Genomic DNA, 20861 nt, shown 5'->3' with positions numbered 1-20861 from the left:
GGAGGCACCTATCGCCTATCACGGCTAGTAAGGTAGGAGAGATACGTGAGTGTTGACGAAAAGCAGCATATGCTAACATTTATAACGAAAAGCAGTATATATGCTAAATTTGGAAAATAAAGGGTGGCACAAAGCAACTTCGCTCAATAGACCGACCGCCAGTGGTGTATTTGCTGATTTGTATGTGTGTGTGTGTGTGTGTGTGTTTGTGTGGGTGTGATCAGTGAGGTGTCGTATGCAAAATCAAAGTCTCAAAGTGGTGTCCATGGTATGCCATTGGGTTTTCCAATAGTTGAGGTCTTCATTATCCAATCTTCTTCTTCTTCTTCTTCGTTCCTCTGATGGACATCTATGGCTGCAGTCCGATATCTGCTATGAAGTCTGTGGTCCGCTTTAGGTCCTCAGCCTCACCATAGAGCTTTGTGTTGAGTGTTGTAGGGGTGACCCAGTGGTTCGAACGTTGCACGTTGTATAATGGGCAATCCATAAGCACATGTAAAGTGGTTTCATGGTCGGTTCCACATGGGCAATAAGGGGTTGTTCCAATACCTAGCTTTGTAAACATATGTCCTCTTAGTCTATTGTGTCCTGTTCGGAGGCGGAATAGAGTGACTTGGCTACTTCGCTGAATGGCATGGATTGGATCCTGCTTGTTGTGTTCTAGGTGTGTGTCATTCCTTTCTTTGTCTATTTTTAGCTTTATTATTTTCTTTTGCTGATGGTAAGTGATTGACGACTTCGGTTGTTCCTTCTGGGCTCCTTCTTTGGCAATTATCCAATCAATAACGATGATGGAGAAAGTTAACATCCCCAACAAACTCCACTTCTAACTTCGAAACTTTCTGAATTCAATCTACCAAGTAAGACTCTACATGCGTAAGTGTTTTTAATTAGAGAAACAATCTTAAGAGGTATACCATAGTGGTTTAGAAATGTCCATAAGACATTTCGACCAGTGCTGTGAAATACCTTTTCATAGTCGAAAAGTTTATCTACAGTAAACATAATTTCTAGAGTTTATGTAACTGCTTACATGCAAGTGGACTTCATCACTGAACCATACTATGCTATCTAGAAATCCTGGATTCTCTTTGATCATTTGCAAGACTAGCGACTTTTGGAAAGCCTATCGGATTTGTTTGGGTAGAAATCACATGTGATGGGCATATACCGTTAAGAACCTGACCTATTTAGAGTTCGTGGCTGTGACAACAAGTGGACACTTTTTTATATGCTCAAACAGACGCTTGAAACATCATTTTCTTCAGTTCGACTTCTGCGATTGTAGAGCGCCCTTTTCATTTGTGGAAGGTCATCATGCTTCATGTTGCAAGAAACTTCTGTGCCAGTCAATGATAGTTTTATTTGCTGGTAGCTGTGATCCTCCTTTATTTTCATATCATATCCTTGACAAAATTAGGCTTTAGCCTTTTAAAAAGATTATGTTTTAATAACGATTTAAACAATAAAAGTATTCTGGGAATAGTCCCGCAACACCATTAATTATAAAAACACGTGGTTTGTTTATACATTTTGCGTAATCCGCACGATAACCGTTCGATGCTGTGTTCAAAATTGGCGCGATTTCGCCCTTAATCTAAAAAGTTATTAAGTATTAAGATCTCTTTCAATTGTCTTAAATTTGGCCCTCAATGTATCTTTTCCAGTCACCCAAGATTTATGTTCAATTTTCTTTTTCCCCAATTCTTCCTCACACGCACTGTCCCCATCCGTTTGGCTTGCCCCCACATTTTCTCTTCGCCGCCACAATATGTTTAAGTATTTGGTATCTATTTGATTTGAATTTTGCTTCTGGCGGAGACGGAGAGATGCCATAACTGAATGATAATCTGTTTCCACCCCCCCCCCCCCCCCCCTATGTTACATCAGATCCTCTTTTCAATCTTGCATCTTGTAACGATCGACGGAATATCTGACTAATACATAATATATGACTATCGGTTTTCAGTCCTCTGGTTTGTGATATTCAAATTGGATTCAGTAGTCTGATGTCACGCCGCCCGACAACACGGCCATCTTGGTTCTAAACAAAGAAAATCATTACTTTTTATTCTTCATGCTGGCTAGAACTTTTCATATGCCTTGTGATCAGAATGTGTAAAAGTCAAAACATGATCAAATTTATGTTTTTTCCCCTCTGGATACGCTTTTATGCTCGCCGGGGAAATATTTCATTCGGGCGTCCGCCATTGTTCCGATAGTTTAGAGCCAGTGCTACAAGGTTACCATGCGTCATTAAGAAAGAAGTGACGTTACGACTGTTGAAGAGTATTTGGGCTTTATGTACGAAGCTATTAATAAATTTACAAAAGTCCGACTGCAACTCTCCATTTTCGTTCTTTTTTCCAAGTCCATGTTTGTGCATTTTTCAGATCCATAGTTATTATTTTCGCGTTCATAGTCTGGCCAATCATTAAGATATTTTATATTTCATGATGTCAATTATGGCTAGGACTTAGTAATAGGAATCATCTCTTGTCTTCTTTTGCATCATTCATTGGTATAGATAGAATGAAAGTGATGTCACTCGGGTCTTTGTTATTGTTTTTCGTCATCCGCGTTTATGAGCAATTCTCACTAAAATGTTTTACCAGACTATAAAAGTTTAAGGTTACACATAGTTTTATGTGTTGGTCCGCTATATTCCCGGATGGCAATGTTGTGAGCTTCTTAGCCAAGCGCATACTATCTATATAAGACTGTACAATGTTTAGATCTATCTTGCTAATGTTGATCTTGTATTTAGTAGAGATAATTCTGGAGTTGCCTGGTTCTCGGTTAAACAATGATCACCGTGATTGTGATACTAAACTCATCACAAATGCATCGCCTCCAGTGTGTCGCGTCTCGCATCGTGACTGATTAGAATCAGAGAATAATTTCTCCAGTTGCAAGCCTCAGATGGGGTCTGACCAGGGGCGTGGCTCTATTGGTTCAAATGGTGCCTGGCACCACATCCATGTTTTAAAAATGGATAACAGCATTTTTTAAAATATATAAAACTGAGAAATGGTATATATCGCCTTTTATCAACAGTGCGAAACAGACTCCCTTTCTGTCACAACGCCTTCTACCCACGCTTTTCTCCCGATTCACACAGTCCGTTGATGACTGTCGTCAGCGACTGTGTACTATGGCTGAGCGAGTGACTGGATTTCCCCACTCAAACGATTCCAAGGAGCGGATCTTTGCTGGCTCCTTAAGGCTATTACTATAATGTACTATAATGTTGCCACATTGAATACCTGGCTCGAATTTTTACCATCTTCACATACGAGAAAAAACCCGCCTCAGGTGCCGAGGAATTTTTGCTCCAACTCTGTTGGACTGGGGAAAAATAGCTAATGATGGTCATTTACGTCCTAGTCATAGTATGGTAACTTCGACCATCTTTATTATTATCGAAATCACGATTATTAACAAGTTAATTTGTTTCTCTCTCTGTGTCGTGATTATTGTATATATTAACTTATTATTATCATTATTATTATTATTATTATTATTATTATTATTATTATTATTATTATTATCATCTCATCATCATCATCATCATCATCATCATCATCATCATCATCATCATCATCATCATCATCATCATCATCATCATCATCATCATCATCATCATTATTATTATTATTATTGCTGCAAAAATTGATATGAAGGAATGTGAACGGGTTAAGTCAAACATTTCTTAATAGTGATGCTATATGCTAAATGCATGATCTTCGCGTGAATATGCGTGTTTGACTTTGTGTGTGTGTGTGTGCGTGCGCGTTCATCTCACATACACACACACACACACACACACAGACAGATAGGTATATATATATATATATATATATATATATATATATATATTTATATATATATATATATATATATATATATATATATATATATATATATATATATATAGAGAGAGAGAGAGAGAGAGAGAGAGAGAGAGAGAGAGAGAGAGAGAGAGAGAGAGAGAGAGAGAGAGAGAGAGATCTTGTATGGTGTCATGTTTGATTTCCGAAGTGGAATGGGGCTGTTTCATGACGTAACTACAGTACTCTTTTAATAGGCCATGGGCTGTTTACATTCTTACGCTTTGTAAGTTTTGAAATTACCCTTTGTTCGATTGACATTCAATGTCTGCATGTGTCCCTTTAGCCATTTCCCTCAGTGTCCAAACTCCAATCAATATATTCGTTCGTGATTTATATAAACAAACTATTGAAAAGATTTGCAGGAATAGAAACATCACCATGCAAATTTACTTTACAAGTATGTAAGTTTTTTTTTTTCTTTCTTTTCTATTTACACATGTAGCATGTGTAAGTCATTTTCGTCTGGCACCACTTTATACTGTAAGCATGCCACGCCGCTGGGTCTGACGTCACTTGAGCTGCTTTCCCTGATTCATCTACGCACATTCCATGTGCCGATCTTTGTTTTTGTCTGAACTTAGTTTATGCCAATTGATGGGAAATCACAGGAAAAAAAAAAAAACACCAGTAATTCAGCTAAATTCATCAAAGATAAAAGGCTAAGGGAAAAAGTAGCGAGGATCGACATCTTCGACTACCTACTATACCTAGCCTACTAGATTAATGTACGGGAACTCGTCTTAGATCGCGTCATAAAATGGATTGGAATAAATCAGGGTTGCCAGTTTGGCATTTTAAATGCCAGATTCCAAAAATCTGGCATTTTTGAAAACCGTTTGGCATTAGAAAAATCATTTGGCATTTGGCATTTTCATTTGGCATTTTCTTTTCTTGTATATTATACTTCAAATGACACCTTTTCTTAATTATTTCATTACCCCAACAGGAAATTCAGTATAATTCAAAAAAAAAAAAGAAAAGAAAACACGCAAGCCACCAGGATATGATAGTAAATTGTCTATCAAAAGTGAGTAGTTTTCTTAGTGGGGGTGGGAGTCAACAGACTTTGGCATTTTTTTGAGTGTTTTGGCATTTTTTGAGTCTTCCCTGGCATTTTGTTGAAAAATAATCTGGCAACCCTGGAATAAATCTTTTTTATAAAGAAAGTACTGCACGTGCGAAAGCTTTTATTTGAAACTTCTCAGTCCTATTGTTTAACTCACTATTCAATATCTTCTGCATTTATGCTTTAAGTGCATTTACTTTTTATTTTGATGAATAGATATTGGTTATATTCTTAGTTGAGTGACCTTTTCCACTGAGACTGGCACCGGAAACTCCTTGCACCGGCGTTTGATATCCGGCGCTTGTCTAGCAGTCAAGTTTGAGTGTGAGTCGTAAACTTTTGATTATGAGTATGAGAATTTTCGATATTCTCGTCTTACTTAATGCTTATTATTGTTGAACTCAATTATCTGAAATCTGAGAGTGCTTTTGGTTTGCCACACCGATCGACTGCATTAGTCAGTGTTGCATTGTTTAGTGTCGAAAGAGCATTAAAATATTCAGAAATTTTAGCACTCACCTGCACCCCTCACTCTTCTTCAACTTCATGATGCATGTGTGGGTTATAATTATAAGTCAGCAAGAATCTCAGCGCACTCCTCACACGCCATCCGCACTTAAGCTTTCTCTTTCATTACTACCACATCCTCTCAAACTTATTTTAGATTTTTTTCACTGTTCACTAATGAAAAATTCAAAAACAAAACCAAAGCAAAGCCCCCTAGCCTAACCTCCTACTCCTATGAGTGTGATGAGAGGCACGCGAAGCAAAAATGCATCAATATTAAGTCATTAAAACATTATGGATGCATTTTAATTATTCTTAGAATATCGATAAATATTTAATTGAAGGATATCTCTGCCAAATTTCATTGAAATTAATAAACTCGCACTCTTATTTTATTTTATTTTACGGGCCATCAACCCTACTTATTTTCAGGACAATTTCAAGATTCTCATTTTCATCAGTTTTCACCTAGCCCTAGCCCTAATTTATTTCAATACTTTCATGCATGAAAATGATTTACAGGAAAATAAATCTTATTTTCAGACCTTTAAAATTAAAATGCAACCCAATACTGCCATGTATTTTTTTTATTGACACAAATTCATTAAATAAAAGTCAAAATAATGGTCCAATTGAAATGATGGTTGGGAGGCAGCAGAGATACCACAGACTGTCTCAATATGACTAAAATTTTCCACAGAAAAATGTCAATAACTCTGGAACCATTTGTCGCGGAGATACAAATAAGGTGAAGGTGTCAAATCAAATGTTATTTCTAGTCCCATCCATCTGATTGGTTCACATTACATTCAATTGTGTTTTGAGTTTGAAAATTTTATCAAAGAACATACCCTAACAGTAGCACTCTAACTTTTATTGTCCTGTCCTAAGCCTATATTTGTTTATTCTACTGCTACTTGATACCGATGGCAGTATTGACTTAATTTATCACTTATTGGTTCAATATCATTATATCAAGTTCTAATTTACTATTCATCAGAGACTTGGACTTCTGATCTATATGCCGACTTTCATTGTATTTGTACTTTGTCTTCCATTAGTCCCAAAGAGTATCCTTGTTTTGTTTTTTTGTTCTTTTGTTAATTGTTGAGTAAACCAAAATTTCAGGTGACTTTGATTGAAAGTGAAATGATTTGTTATGTAATCATATATCAGCTTCATTTTATTTTTTCACGTCTGAATTTTGGGCCTTAAAATGTTCATGTTTTCTGAGTTCATGATTAATCATAAATTTTGTGTTGAGAAAGATGAGTTTTGCTCCTCACAACTTTTTACTCTTGTAATCTTTACTCCAGATTGAGATTTTGTGCCTTTTGTTACAACGGAATGTCAGTTGTTCAAGTTGGGGATGAATTTGCATCATATGAAGAAGTGGAACAAAAAATTCAGGAACTACAGGAGAAAGAAAAATTTAAATTGTGGAAAAGAGACACTCGAACCATTGCAGCAGCAATAAAACGTATGCCCAAAAGGGTTTTTAATCCAGATGTAAAGTACAATGAGCTTCTTTATTGCTGTGTTTATGGGGGCAGGGAGAAGAAAGATGAACTTCGTTCAATGCGTCAACGATGCCCTTACCAAATTAAATTCAGATGCACCCAGGATGGCCAACGTCTGAGAGTGGTGTCAGTTATACCCCAACACAATCATAATGCATCAGATTTTCCAGATGTGGAGATGAAAGAAGAGGTAATCAAAGCAGTTTTAGATACAATACCTACTAATAATGTATTTCTATTCCTTCTACTTGAACTTTATCTTTTTTTAAATTTGGTATAGTGGTAAAGAAAGAACTAATTGGAACAAATTTCTATAGTTGTGGTCAATAAACAGTTAATAGCTGATGGCTGGACTTGTCCTCATTCATACATATTTTTGTGGGGTAAAACAGATAAAAACATTTTTCTAGATTTATAATTATGATGCTAAACTGTAATCAAATTTGGAATATGATTTTAAGATTTTGTTTTCAAGACAACTTAGGAGTGTTTTTAAATTGACCTAGGCTTCATCTTTTCTTAATTTTGTTAAGCTCATGATTTATATGTCAAAATGGCTTGAAATCTTGCATCTTAGACAGAGATTGATACAGATGTTATTATTTTTTGTTTGTTTTTTAATCATGAATTTTCTCCTTATACTTGAGTTTGGTAGCTGTTGCATGAATTGCATGTGCCAGCCAATCAGATTGCATTAATGATAGGCCTTCAAATAACATTTTATTTAATTTGTTTTCCCAGCCTGCTTCTCCATCATCGTTAAAAGAAGATTCTGATGGCATCGCCTCAGGGGGAGATGTGGAGGAGGAAGAAGAAGAGGACAACTTAGACGAATCCTTCACTGACAATGACCACAACCAGGAGGACAATGTCTATTCACAGAACTACAATTTTGAGTGTCGCACAACCTTCCAAACCACACCATTTAAACAGCAAAAGGTAATTACTAACGTCTCTTTCTAGTCTGTTGATCTTATTGTGGCACATGCCTCTAATGCTGAATAACACTCTCTTTAAACATTTATGAATAGTTTATCTGTTCCTTGCAAAGGGGTTGATTTGGTAAATGCTTTTTTTTACTGTGTGAAGATAGAGCAATAATACAGGTAACATTATGGCTAATTAAGAATAAGCTTCCACCTATAATGGAGCTTACATATTGAGTCTATGTTAGAAACTGAACAACAAAATCAAATTGTTTTATTTTCATAGATAACAACAGCAATTAATTGTTTTAAAATATTCTTGTTCCAAGTTATAGCAATGCTCATCAGGAGTTAACATGAATAAATTTTGATTAAGATAAAACATGATCCATAGCTATGATGACAAACCTGGTTCTAGCAAAAGCTCATTTATTTATATGGAAGATAAGCAGTGGGATGTGACATTAAAAAATATTTTTTACTACAAAACAATGGTTGCTTTAGACAGTAAAAATGTAGACAATCATACGCTTTGTTTATGCCGTGAGTATCAACATGCTTACATTCTTATATGAAACTTACCAAATACCATAGTAGGATTCTTTTTAACCATAGATACCAATATACTATTAAAACCATCTCCATTTTTATCAATTAATAGATATCAAATAACATATCTTCTTTTGATCTTATCACTCATTTTACATGTCAAAATTAGCTATAAGGTTTTCCTTTCTATTTTATAATGATTTTTTATTATTTTTTTCACAATTCATGATTTACTATTTTTTTTTCAAAATAAAAAAGTTCTGTAATTCTTCCTAACTCAGGAATCTTATATATTTAGATTTTTTTTTCTTTTCTCTTTTTGGGCAGGATATGAGGGAGAATTTGTCTCTTTTTTTTTTGACGTTTTTTAATTAGATTATTAAAGTAGAGTTAGTTTATATTACCACACTGTGAAACTAGTGTTAGTATCTATTTCAAGTTAAGACTGATATATTAGCTTCAGTACAGAACTTCAGAAATAGTAGTAGGGGATATTTTCTTGCTCTCATGTCATGTAGAGAAAAAAATTAGATGTCAATCACACGCTTGCTAATAATGACATTATCTTTCAGTTGCGTGTGATTCTAGATGTTGATACTGGAATTGATGATTCTCACGCCATCATGCTCGCCTTGGCCCATCCAAACGTGGAAGTGCTGGCCATCACCTGTGCCAATGGCAACGTCAATGTCAACCTAGTGTGTGAAAACACTCTCAGGGTATTACAAGCTTGTGGGAGGCAAGATGTAAGTTTTATAAACTCTCTATATTAATCCTGGACACCTTTGTACTCTCACTGTAAAAGTCACATTCCCCCACCCCCCTTTTTTTTTTTTTTTTTACATTAATTGCTCTCCTTTAATAAATAATTATTGTTTTTATTTTAATTTGTGCTTCCTTCCTAAGTAGGAGTAGCAATCTATTTCCAGTCCCATCATTGTTTTGTTTCTTCACTTGACATTGCCATTCTCTCGTCTCTCATTCATTTTTAGTGTTTCATTCATCATGTTTTGTTGTCAATATCTGTCTTATCAATTAAATTGAAGCTTCCTTTCCATTTGTCTATTCTTATAAAACTAAAAGTCACATAAAACCTTTGCAATCAGAGGGTAGTAAAAGGGATGAGATTCTGGCTTCATTGCTGTTGATACTGCTTGGAGAAAACAGGTGACCAGATAAATAATGGGAGAATTTCAATTTTGTATTTGAGAAATAGATTAAACGGGCGACATTGAAATAGGTAAAAAAAAAAGATCAATTTACAAGTCAATTTGTTTTGTTTTGTATCTTGGACATTTCTATGAACTGATCTAACTCTAACACATTAACACAAACACATTCCTTATATCACAAATCTCTTGACCTATCTCTGTTGTTTCTATCATTAGTGTATGCTTTGGCAAATATTTTCCACATTTTATAAGTTGACTGAGAAATGGAATCCATAAATTCAACATTTTATTTGAAAGGAATAGTCAGATATACTAAGAACTTGACTTGCTCACTAGGAGTCAATTTTGTATTCCTACCCAGAAAGCATTGTTTACATGATTTAAAATCATTATCACGCAAATCTTCCTGATGCTACTTCACCCTTTACTATTAAAGATGATTTCTTTTCCCTGCCATTAAATAATTGCTTGTTGGACTGTTTGATTAAACAAAAAATATTTTGAGGACACTATGGCAGGGATTTCATTTATTTCTAGCACAATTTTTAAAAAATATACGGGAGATGTCCACTCTGATAATCTTTGATTGTTGATGATGGAGTGATAAATATTTGCAGGAATGTATATCAATGACAACAGAGTAATAATAATGCATTCTTTAAAGTTCATATTTATTAAAGTGGAGTTTAGGAACATTTAAAAAAAGATTGGGTTGTGGATCAGATGATTTGACAATGACAATATAAGGTGGGAGAGCAACGATGTAAAGTCAGAATGCTTTCTCTTCCATCAAGTTTTTCTAAATTCCTAACCAGGAACAGATCTCAAATCCACACCTTTACTCTCATTTCTCTCTCTCTCTCTCTCTCTCTCTCTCTCTCTCTCTCTCTCTCTCTCTCTCTCTCTCTCCTCTCTCTCTCTCTCCCCCCCCCCCTCTCTCTCTCTCCCCTCTCTCTCTCTCTCTCTCTCTCTCTCTCTCTCTCTCTCTCTCTCTCTCTCTCTCTCTCTCTTCTATCTCTCTTTTAAAAAAATCTTTTTTTTTTGAAATCTTGATTTTTAATTCCGATAAGCATTGTCTGTTTGATGACAAATATCTATTTTTTTTTCTTTTATTATTTTGGTTTTTAAATTTCAGATTCCTGTATACCGAGGTGCAGAATGCTCTCTCCTTGGCAATACCTCACAGTTTGAAAACTTCAGTGGGGAGGCTTGGAACACACCCGTAGATACAGGTCTTATAAAACGAGAGCATGCGTCCAATGCTATGATCAGAATTATCAACGAAAATCCAGGTATGGCGCATTACTTCCATGGGGTTGGACAGCAGACTTTTATTTGTATTCAGCTTTGTTGGTAATGAAGAGCAGAATTTATGATGAGCAATTTGCACTTCAAAGTGAGCTTATCCCTCATTAAGATGTTCATGTATTAAAGCTCAAACAAACAATGCAAAGCAATAAAGTTCTAAGTACTGAAACTTAAAAGAACAGGAATGCTTCCGGTCATACTGATCACTTAAGACAAACTGATATCTCTAACTTAAAAATCTTACCTAGTTGTTTTTGTGATGTCTTATAATAATAGAGAAAAGAGATTTTCTTCACTTCAGAAATAAGAAAACATTTATGAAAAGTCTGCAGAGCTTCACCTTAGTTTTTTTCTTTTTTGTTGTAGTTGTTTCTCTAAGATTTCCCGATTTTTAAAATGTTTTTTTTTAAATTTATATTTTCTTTTTTTTGGGGGAGGGGGGATAATTTGCTGGTTAATGGGCGGTGACTGTGTATTTTTTTTTTTTTTAGTTTTCAAGTTTTCTCTATTTGTTTTCTGGTTGATGAAAAGGCGATGGTTGTACTTTGTTGAATATTAGCAACCTCTTAGACAAGCCATATTAATTTCATTTCTTTTTTTTTATCAGACTTTATCTCAAGTTTACACTTTCTAGCAATGACTATGAAAATTTTTGTTTTCTATTGTTGTGGGAAATACTACGCTTAAATCAAAGCCCTATCTCCACTTAGTAAAAATCTTCTTGAATTTTGAAAATCCATTCATAGATAAAAAAAAGTTATGCAGTTCAAAGGTGTCATTTAATTGGATGACCCCAAAGAGAGAAAAAACCCAGAAATTATGGGACTCTTTTTTTCTCTCGTTTTTTTCTGGGTTTGTGGCTGTATCTCGCCTTAATACGTGGAATTAGAGATTGAAACTTGGCAATTTTATGGCAAATTTATCAGAAAATATGATGAAGACATCCGAAGAGATCTAACTTGTATAGTTTTAGAGCTGTATGGTTAGGTACAACCATAATTTTGTTTTTAAATATACATATTGATCATTTGGAACATTTCCTAGTGTCATTTTGTGTCTACACCCCATACAAATGGTATGAAAAATGTCTGCTACTAAATTATTATCAATCAAAAAAGTCCTGTAAAACCATGATATGTTATTTCTGGTATTTATTAGAGAGAGAGAGAGAGAGTGAGAGAGTTAATCTACTGTGAGAAAAAGAGAAATTGGACAAGTCTATTTCAAAGGGGACAAAGAGTGTTAAAAATAGCATACACGATATCACTGTGTCCCATATTTTGCCTTGAGTTCGAGCCATTTCGGGACCCAAATCAAGGCCCAAGGATTTCCATAAGATCGGCATTGCTACAATTTCAGCGTCATCCACTCCTGCCCACCACACTTCGTCATCTCATTATTTTACTTTTCCTATGGGATTCTATGGTCTAACCATGTCACAAGCTCTCTTAAACATTTCACATGCAGTTGTTTAGTTTTACTCTTATCCGACCATGTCTTAACCTTTATACCAGGAGCTAAGAAAAAACTTGAGGGGTGACAGTTATAACAATAAACATTTAAAAGAAAAAAATCTGGCCTTCCGCATGAGATGCCATCACCCATGTATTCCATGAAGGATCATAGATGATCCACCAAACTATCATCTAATGTCTACAGTGTGAATCACACATGTCCAAAAAGAGAAAATTGGAGATAGCCCAAGGAAAAAAAACGAAAATGCCTGAAGCGGGGTTTGAACCAAGGACCTTCTTGATTACCGTGTGATATCTTAATTACTCTGCCACTGTGCCCCTTTTATAACAATAGCACAATAAATAAGAAAGAAAATTTAATTTGAGAGAAATTTAGTCTTGCTATTAAAGGGATAAATTGTTATAAAAACCAACTGAATAATATTATTTTTCTATCTCCGAGAGATGATTGCCAACCTTGCTTTTGGTATTTTATTTTTCAGGGGAAGTGACCCTGGTTGCCTTGGCTCCCTTAACCAATCTTGCCCTTGCCATGAGATTGGATTCTACTGTAGGACGCAAGATTAAAGACCTGTACATCATGGGTGGTAATCTGGAAGGTAAGTGTTGTCAGTTTTGTTTTTTTCCACCTTCAAGTGGAAAATTGAAGGCATTTAAAATTTAATTTTTTTTTTTTTTTTTTTTTTTTGACAAGTGGACCTATTTCTAAAGTGAAAATGATTAGAATCATGAGTTTTTAGTCAGTTTAAAAAAAACTTCATATATTCTCTTCATTAAAAGCTTGTTATTAATATAAATTATTTCCCATAGATTCGAATTTAAACACAACTGTCAGCCGCTGATTCACCCCAGTGTGGCTGTGAGTCACAATTTCATTGTAAGATGTTTCCTACAAAATATTTAACTTAGTTACCAATACGTCATGAAAGTTAAATTGATCAAGATAATAGATTTATAAAATCAAATGTTGCTGTCTCTCATTTTAAAAATCTTCCTTATAATAGGATATTGCAAATTTATGAGCACTACTAAAAATCCCAACTCCCTTGTAGGCTGGAGAGGTTGTATGCTTTTGTCTTTATCGCCCATTGCCTTTTGTATTCTTCCTCGTAGACTTGTGTCCTTGATTTAGAATGAGATCAATTGGTTTTGCCCAGCCCCTTCTTTCCATCTTTAAATTAGGGGGACTTTACACTGGCTTCCCATTAGGGCCAGGGTGCTCTTTAAGGTTGGAGTCATGTGTTTTAAATGTTTTCACGGAAGCGCCCTTGCTTATCTCGATCTTGTCGAACCATATATTCCGCCCCATGCATTGAGATCAGGTGATCATCGTCTACTTAAACTGCCGAAAAGGGTAAAAACCTCTCTGACAGATCCTTTAGTCACTTTGCACCGACTGTCTGGAACAATCTCCCCTTATCCCTTCGTGACGTCCCTACTGAACTTGCTTTTGGGAAACACTTAAAAACTTATTTATTTCGGAAATTCTTAATTTATTAGTTATTTATTAGTTATTTTATATATATATATATATATATATATATATATATATATATATATATATATATATATATATATATATATATATATATATATATATATATATATTAGAGAGAGAGAGAGAGAGAGAGAGAGAGAGAGAGAGAGAGAGAGAGAGAGAGAGAGAGAGAGAGAGAGAGAGAGAGAGAGAGAGAGAGTGAGTTAGAGCTAGAGAGACTGGGAGTGAGATAGATAGATGGATAGAGTTAGTGAGAGAGAGAGAGAGAAATTTAAATGGATTGAAGTTATTGTTATGCGCCTAGAGCTTTATTGTATAGAGGAGTGGGCGCAATATAAATAAATTTCATTATTATTATTATTATTATTATTATTATTATTATTAGATAGTTAGATGGATGTATTTTTTCATAAGGAATATTTTGTTTTTCCATTGTTTATTATCTCTCAGATTTATGATTTTAATTTTGATATATGAGTTTTTTTTGTTAACATTTGAATATTTCCCTAAAGTGTGGATGGGACTTTTAAGATGGCCTCAAACTAGACACGTGGATAGATTGCTCTCATATTCATTTCTGTTCCTTTTAAGACCTATAGACATTTTTGGTTTACTTTTTCTTATGTGCCTCTAGGTGCAGATCCCATACATAATCTACTGACAATCTCATTATATTCCCTTTTTTACTGGTGCTGAAATGACCTAAAAAGTGTTGCTGGCTCAATAAAATTCCTTGAAACAAACAAATATTCTAACCATTTTACTGAAATTTACGAACATTGTGACACTATTATTTGCACGTCTGCTCAAGTGGTTACTGCTCACTTGACAATTTTATGAGATTGTCAAATTAAAAAAAAAATCTTGAACTTTTATAACGATCTTTTTTTTCTTTTTGGTGGCAAAATTATACATTATGAATATGCATATTTTGATGAACAATTTTTGTCCCAAATGGGCAAAAAGAAAAGGGGAAATGACAAAGATGTGCAAAAATTGGATAATAATGTTGACAGCTATTGGAATGGGAATTGGTTTGTTTCTCATGAATTTTAACATATTCGATAGATTAAGAATGATGCATTTGAAGTAGTAAAATAGATTTAGTCGTCAAAGAATGTTGAGACTGACTTTCTGTCATCTTGACAAATCCAATCCAATCCGTACTATTGCAGCTTCATGTGGGATGGTGATAGGTTGTGGCTCTATATCACAATAATTATGCCCTCCTGTGACAGAAATGTTTTCTAATTGACAAGTAAATTTTCGTAACTGTCATAATTTCTGAAGTTGTCGGGGCGGGAATTCCATACCCTTATTGTACTTGTAAAAAAGGACGGAATGTGTGCATTCACTCGGGGGTGCGGTAGCAATATCAGCACTCTTTTCTTGTTTTTCTTTTTTTATTTATTTTTTTTTTTTTAATGTTCTTTGACTGAAATGGCTGTTTGTCATAGAATACCTTAAAAGATCTTCAGTTAATGGTTGCTCCTCTCTTTCAATGCTATCCATTTGCTCTCAGCCATCATGATTGTTACATTTGTTCTGTTGATTAATCCCAGAAATTTCATTTCTTGGTGTATTAACTTTTGCATCATGCTTTAGGAGATGAAAATTTGAATTAAAATTAAATGTAGTGAAAGATATGATGTATTAATATCAAAGATGGTTTTTCATAACTTTCCAAACCGTACGTTTTTCAGCAAGAGGCAGCATCAGCACATGTGCAGAATTCAATTTTTACAATGACCCAGAGGCAGCCCAAGTTGTACTCAACGAATATATTAACATTACAATCCTCCCATCTGAGGTGTGTCGTAAATTTTTGTTGCCATGGGTGAGTAGACTTTTCTATTGTCTATTTCTATTTGTGACTTATTGTCTCTGAACAATATTATGTCAGGGTGAACTTGATGCATACAACTTAATTTTAAGCTGAACTTAAAATTTTTAGTTAAAATTAATGACTTGTTCATTGATAAGAGTGGGTTTTCTGGGTTTTCTTTCTATAACCTTTATAACACCTAATTTTCCTAAATTTGCTTTGTGATCTGTGTGCAGCTTTGTGACACTCGGCTTACCACCAGTAAGTCACGGATTTGAGTCTCACTTTGAGCAGCTCAAAGTTGAGTCCTTGGAAAAGGCTCTTTAGTCACATTCTCTCACCATTTTCAGATGTAAAGCAATCATGCCGTTAAATTCATTGTCGATTTTGAAAAAGAAATTGTGATATTGCTTTACAGGCACCATGTCTCATCATGTATGTTTAAGTGTTGCTGTTTTAGCACTTTTAGTGGATAATTCACTCTATAAATGTTGAAGCATAGAGTACCTCATTGCAATTTTGTTGGTGAATTTTTATTATGGTCTTCTTTATTTATCATTTCTGAGTCATTGATTTTAATTTTCTAACTCAAAATGATATTATGGTCTGGCAAGAACAAAATAATCAGAATTGTTATTATATTTAAAGAATTTAAAAAAAAAGTGTCAGTCCTATTAATGCGCTTATCAAAATTTCATGATTTATTTTATATTATAGACAAGAACATGTTTAGCTTCCCCAATACTTTATTTTCAATTCTCACCTTTGTTCAAAGGATTTCTTTGACAAGTGGACAAATGCGGATACACAAGTGTCTGACTTCGTAAAACGCTCTGTCTTGGAATCAGCCAAGCCCGCAAGACTAGCTGGCCGTGCTGGATATTGGTCATGTGATGGCTATGCCATGTCCATGGTCATCGACAGATCAGTGGTGAAAAGTGCCGAACCTGTATTCACGGCTGTGGAATTGAGTGGGCAGATGACCCGTGGTCAAATGGTGGTTGACTGGGATGGACGCTTGCAGCAGCCATGTAATGCCCTGGTGGTGAAGGAGCTAGACATTGACAAAGTCAAGTCTCTATTTTTGATGATGGTTGAGCCGCCATTAGTCGATTCTGATGAGGAACAAAACAACAACTACAATCACAACAACCACCAGCAACAACATTTGTTTTCCTTGACCAATGGTTTTCTGAATGGGAGATGATATTGCTAATCTTTAAAAAAATCATATTGGGTTGATCGTTTCAGGTTTTTGTTTTTGTTTTTGGTTGTTTTTTTTAATCATTCAATACTCATTTTGAGAGGGGATTCATTATGAAAATGATTCTTGCACATGGTTTTGTTGGTGGGGATTGGTCGATCGGTGAATGTTTGTGTGTTTGGGTGGTGATGCGAGAGAGAGATAGTAATATATTTTTTAAATATCATTCACCCCTCAAATAGATTTCAGTACAAAAGAAAGGAAACTACTAATTTAATCAATGTTGTTGATATGTTATAATCATTTATGTTGATTGCAACATTGAAATGTGCTTTTGTGACAACTCTGTTCTCTGATTTAGAGCATCAGTCGTCACCATTGGCTGTCATGTACATTGATTATCAACTATAGCCCCAGTCTGTATATATCAATCAACACTATTTTGGATTGATTGCAACTTTTAAAAAATTATTTTGTCGATAGTCTAAATCCCAAATTGTAACATCTTTGAAACTTTTTATTTTTGAATCGATAAACAAAGTTAGGCTTTGATGCATTGAGGAGAAAAAAACTCAGCATTTTGATATACCGCGTACAATGAAATGTGAGTTGAAATTCTGCATCATGAACTCTTTATAGATAATTTTAGAAATGAAACTCTTGTAATGAATATAAATCATTCAGATCATGACATTTTCTAATTCCCTTGTAGAACACGGATGTACATTGATCACCTCCAGGCAAATTCTGTAATTGACCTGTTTTAATCATTGATAAGATTATTGTTAATCATAATGTTTTTAGAAATGGTTGGAATTGGTGGAGGGTGGATGGATTTAGTGTACATAATAATGCTTTTATTCATGGAAATATTAATGTCCCTATGGAGAAGGGTTCTCAGTGTTTAATTGTAAATACTAATGGTGTTGATTTTAATTACCTTGATCTTTAACACACTCAATCAACTCTCATCAATTTCAAATTGTAAATATCGTTCAACATGTCATTTAACATCATTTATATTGATCAAAATTCATCTTTTTAAATATATTTTTTTATATGTGGGGAAAATACATGAGAATTTGTGATTGCGGTTTTTACATAATTTTTGCTTGAGAAAAATTGATTTGAATTATTTATTTATTTATTTATTTAATGTCATTTAAGTTGGTTGGGTTATGTTGATGTGGATGCTCAGATGGAAAGCTGCTCATTGTTTACATTCTAATGGTGGACTAACTTGAAATAAATGTGTGATTTTGTCTTGGAAAATTGTACGTGCCATATAATATAATATTAGTTTTTCAGACTAGAGCTAGTTTGTGTAATACTTAACAGTTAACATATGTCCAAATTTAAATTTCATTATATCATTACTTGACATCATCATACATTCTTTTTTTTAAGGGCAATATCATTTTTAATTTGATCATGATTCTATTCAAAATAGCCATTTACTAATGTTTTTTTTATGGTGAGGATCCACGAATGGAGAGGGCACTGTAGTCATGCCAGGAACACTCTGGCTCAGTATCTCTACTGTGGTTGACTATATCAGTTTAATGTTATTCCTCAAGTTTTTATTTTAACAAACAGTATAATGGTGTCCTATATAAGGGTCTTATACAAAGAATTACTGATAATTTCACATTTTTAAAATGTGATTTGTCATTTGAGTATTTTTCAAGTATTTTTTAATATATCTAACGATTCGATTCCTCTAGGGATCAATAGACTTACTAGTATGGTATGAATAAGATTAATCTGAAAAAGATTGGAATATTTTCAACACACACCTCCTTCAGCAGTGCAACTCTGAAGACCTTGAAATTCTGATCATTCGTTGGAGATGGAGGTAGATAAGGCATGTTGTGGGAGTGAGGGATGATGCATTTGTAAAGTTTACACTTTTCTAAAGGCAAATGAAATAGGCAGGTTAAAGTATTCATGGCAAAGAACAGTGAAGTAGGAAATAAGATTGTGGAGGGGGTCTCTGCGGCGACTGTTCTATGCCAGAGACAAGTGGAGTTTTTTTTTCATTGTTGCCCTACACGCCATTATGTGTAAAAGGCAGTACGTAAGTTAAAGTGAGCTCCACATCAAGGATCGTCCTATGAAAAGAGCAAGTTCTGGGTGGGGTTCCTGACCTCCCATAGTGGGCAGGGAGGTACTTACTGTGTCTTCTATCCCCTTATATCTGATTTCCAACTTGCTTTCTGTCTTGTCTTAGAATGAGATTACTTGGTTTTGTCGTGACCCTGGCCGGATACCCTGGCTGAGAGGGAAACATTCAAATGTATGGTTAGTTTTGGGAGATGATATTTTTTTCCCTTGTAAATCATCTCTCTGTTATGCACTGTATTATGTTTTGTATATTATATATCATTTGTAAACATTTGAGTGTGTTCCTCTTGGTGGGGACCTGTGCTTGTGTCTGGATGAGACTTTTAGGTGATCTCAAACTAAGTACTTTGGCGGTGTGCTCTTGGAATCTACATCTGTTCCCTATTTGAACCAAATCCCCTTTGTCTTACCTTTTCTTTTGTGCTTTAATTGTAATTCTAGAACAATTTACTATCCCATATTCTCCCTTTTTACTGGCGCTGATATGACCTAAATGTGTTGCAAGCGCCGTAAAACCCTTAAAAAACAAACAAAAAACAAAAGAGCAAGTTTGCAAGAGTAATCAATTCAATGTGGTAAAGTTGCTGTCCATGCCATCTCTACTGTCACCAGTTCTAAGACACTGAGCTTCTCGTTTAATGCAAAGTGAGCAGATAAGCAGGGAAGAAAACTTGGCTCAACATGAAATGAACTGGATTGGTTCATGTTTGGAAGTAAGAGAGCTAATTGCGTAATTAATAAACTTAGGTTTTCAATGCAGAATTCTTCTGACTGTCCTTATATTGCTAGTTTTAGAAAGAGAGAAAAGCCCTCAAAAAAACAGAATGTAGTAGGTGTGATTAATTTTTTATTTTTTCATATTATTAGGGATGGAATCATGATTTAAAAAGTGGTTAAAATAGAAAATATTTACATAGTGATATTTGACAATATACATGCAAACGAGAGATATGAATCGGTTTTAGCATTGAGTTTTATTCCTGTTGTATTTGAATATGACACACAATTCTTTCGTTTGCCTGCCACTTAAATGATGAAAATTAATGTATCATTTATTTTTTTTTACCTTCAAATCTGGCCAAGTTTAGATGTTCATCCCCTGATTAGAATTAAAGTACAGTAAAGTCCTTGGGATCATAATAATAAAAAAAAGGTTTATTCAAAGTTTATCTTATACATTTTCAAGGGAAACAACTTTTCAATTCAAAATGAGTGATAGGTCCAGTAGCCTTTTCATGAAACAGTTTATTTTAACCAGGCTAAGACTGATTCATGTCTGGGTGGGGATCCTGACCTCCCATAGCGGGCAGGGGGGTACATACTGTGTCTTCTATCCCCTTATATCTGTTTTCTAACATGCTTTCTGTCTTTGTCTTGGAATGAGATTACTTGGTTTTGTCCTGGCCCTGGCCCGAGTCCTGGCTGGGAGGGAAACAGTCAAATGCATAGTTATTGTTTTGAGGGGATGATATTTTTTTCCTTGTAAATCATCTCTCTGTTATGTATTATTATATTTATTTTTAATGTATGATGTAAGCATCTGAGTGTATTCCTCCTTGTTGGATTTTGTGCTTGTGTCCGGATGAGACTTATAGGTGATCTCAAGCTAAGTACATTGATGGTATGCTCTTGGAATCTACATCTGATCCCTATTTGTTCCCATTTCCCCTTTGTCTTACTCTCTCTCTTGGGTGCTTTAATTGTAATTCTAGAACTTTCGACTATTCCATTTTCTTCCTTTTTACTGGCGCTGATATAACCTAAATGTGTTGCAAGCGCCGTAAAACCCTTAAA

At 34.7% G+C, this 20861-nt stretch overlaps 1 protein-coding gene across 1 annotated transcript; it reads left to right on the top strand.

Moving 5' to 3' along the window:
• The first annotated feature begins 5050 nt into the window (after nucleotides 1-5050).
• Nucleotides 5051-19609, top strand: LOC144967880 (uncharacterized). Its single transcript, XM_078905619.1, has 8 exons — nucleotides 5051-5283; nucleotides 6783-7176; nucleotides 7728-7925; nucleotides 9034-9207; nucleotides 10769-10925; nucleotides 12899-13015; nucleotides 15618-15751; nucleotides 16515-19609. The coding sequence occupies exons 2-8, from the start codon at nucleotides 6814-6816 to the stop codon at nucleotides 16944-16946; spliced, it is 1575 nt and encodes a 524-aa protein (XP_078761745.1). The 5' UTR covers nucleotides 5051-5283; nucleotides 6783-6813; the 3' UTR covers nucleotides 16947-19609.
• Nucleotides 19610-20861: the final 1252 nt, after the last annotated feature.

This window comes from Berghia stephanieae, chromosome 3, assembly GCF_034508935.2.
Source record: "Berghia stephanieae isolate SIO BIC M18660-M18661 chromosome 3, UCSD_Bste_1.3, whole genome shotgun sequence".
In the NCBI taxonomy this organism is placed as follows: Eukaryota; Metazoa; Mollusca; class Gastropoda; order Nudibranchia; family Aeolidiidae; genus Berghia; species Berghia stephanieae.
Note: the sequence above shows the minus strand (reverse complement) of the source record. Positions and strands in the feature narration are given on the sequence as shown.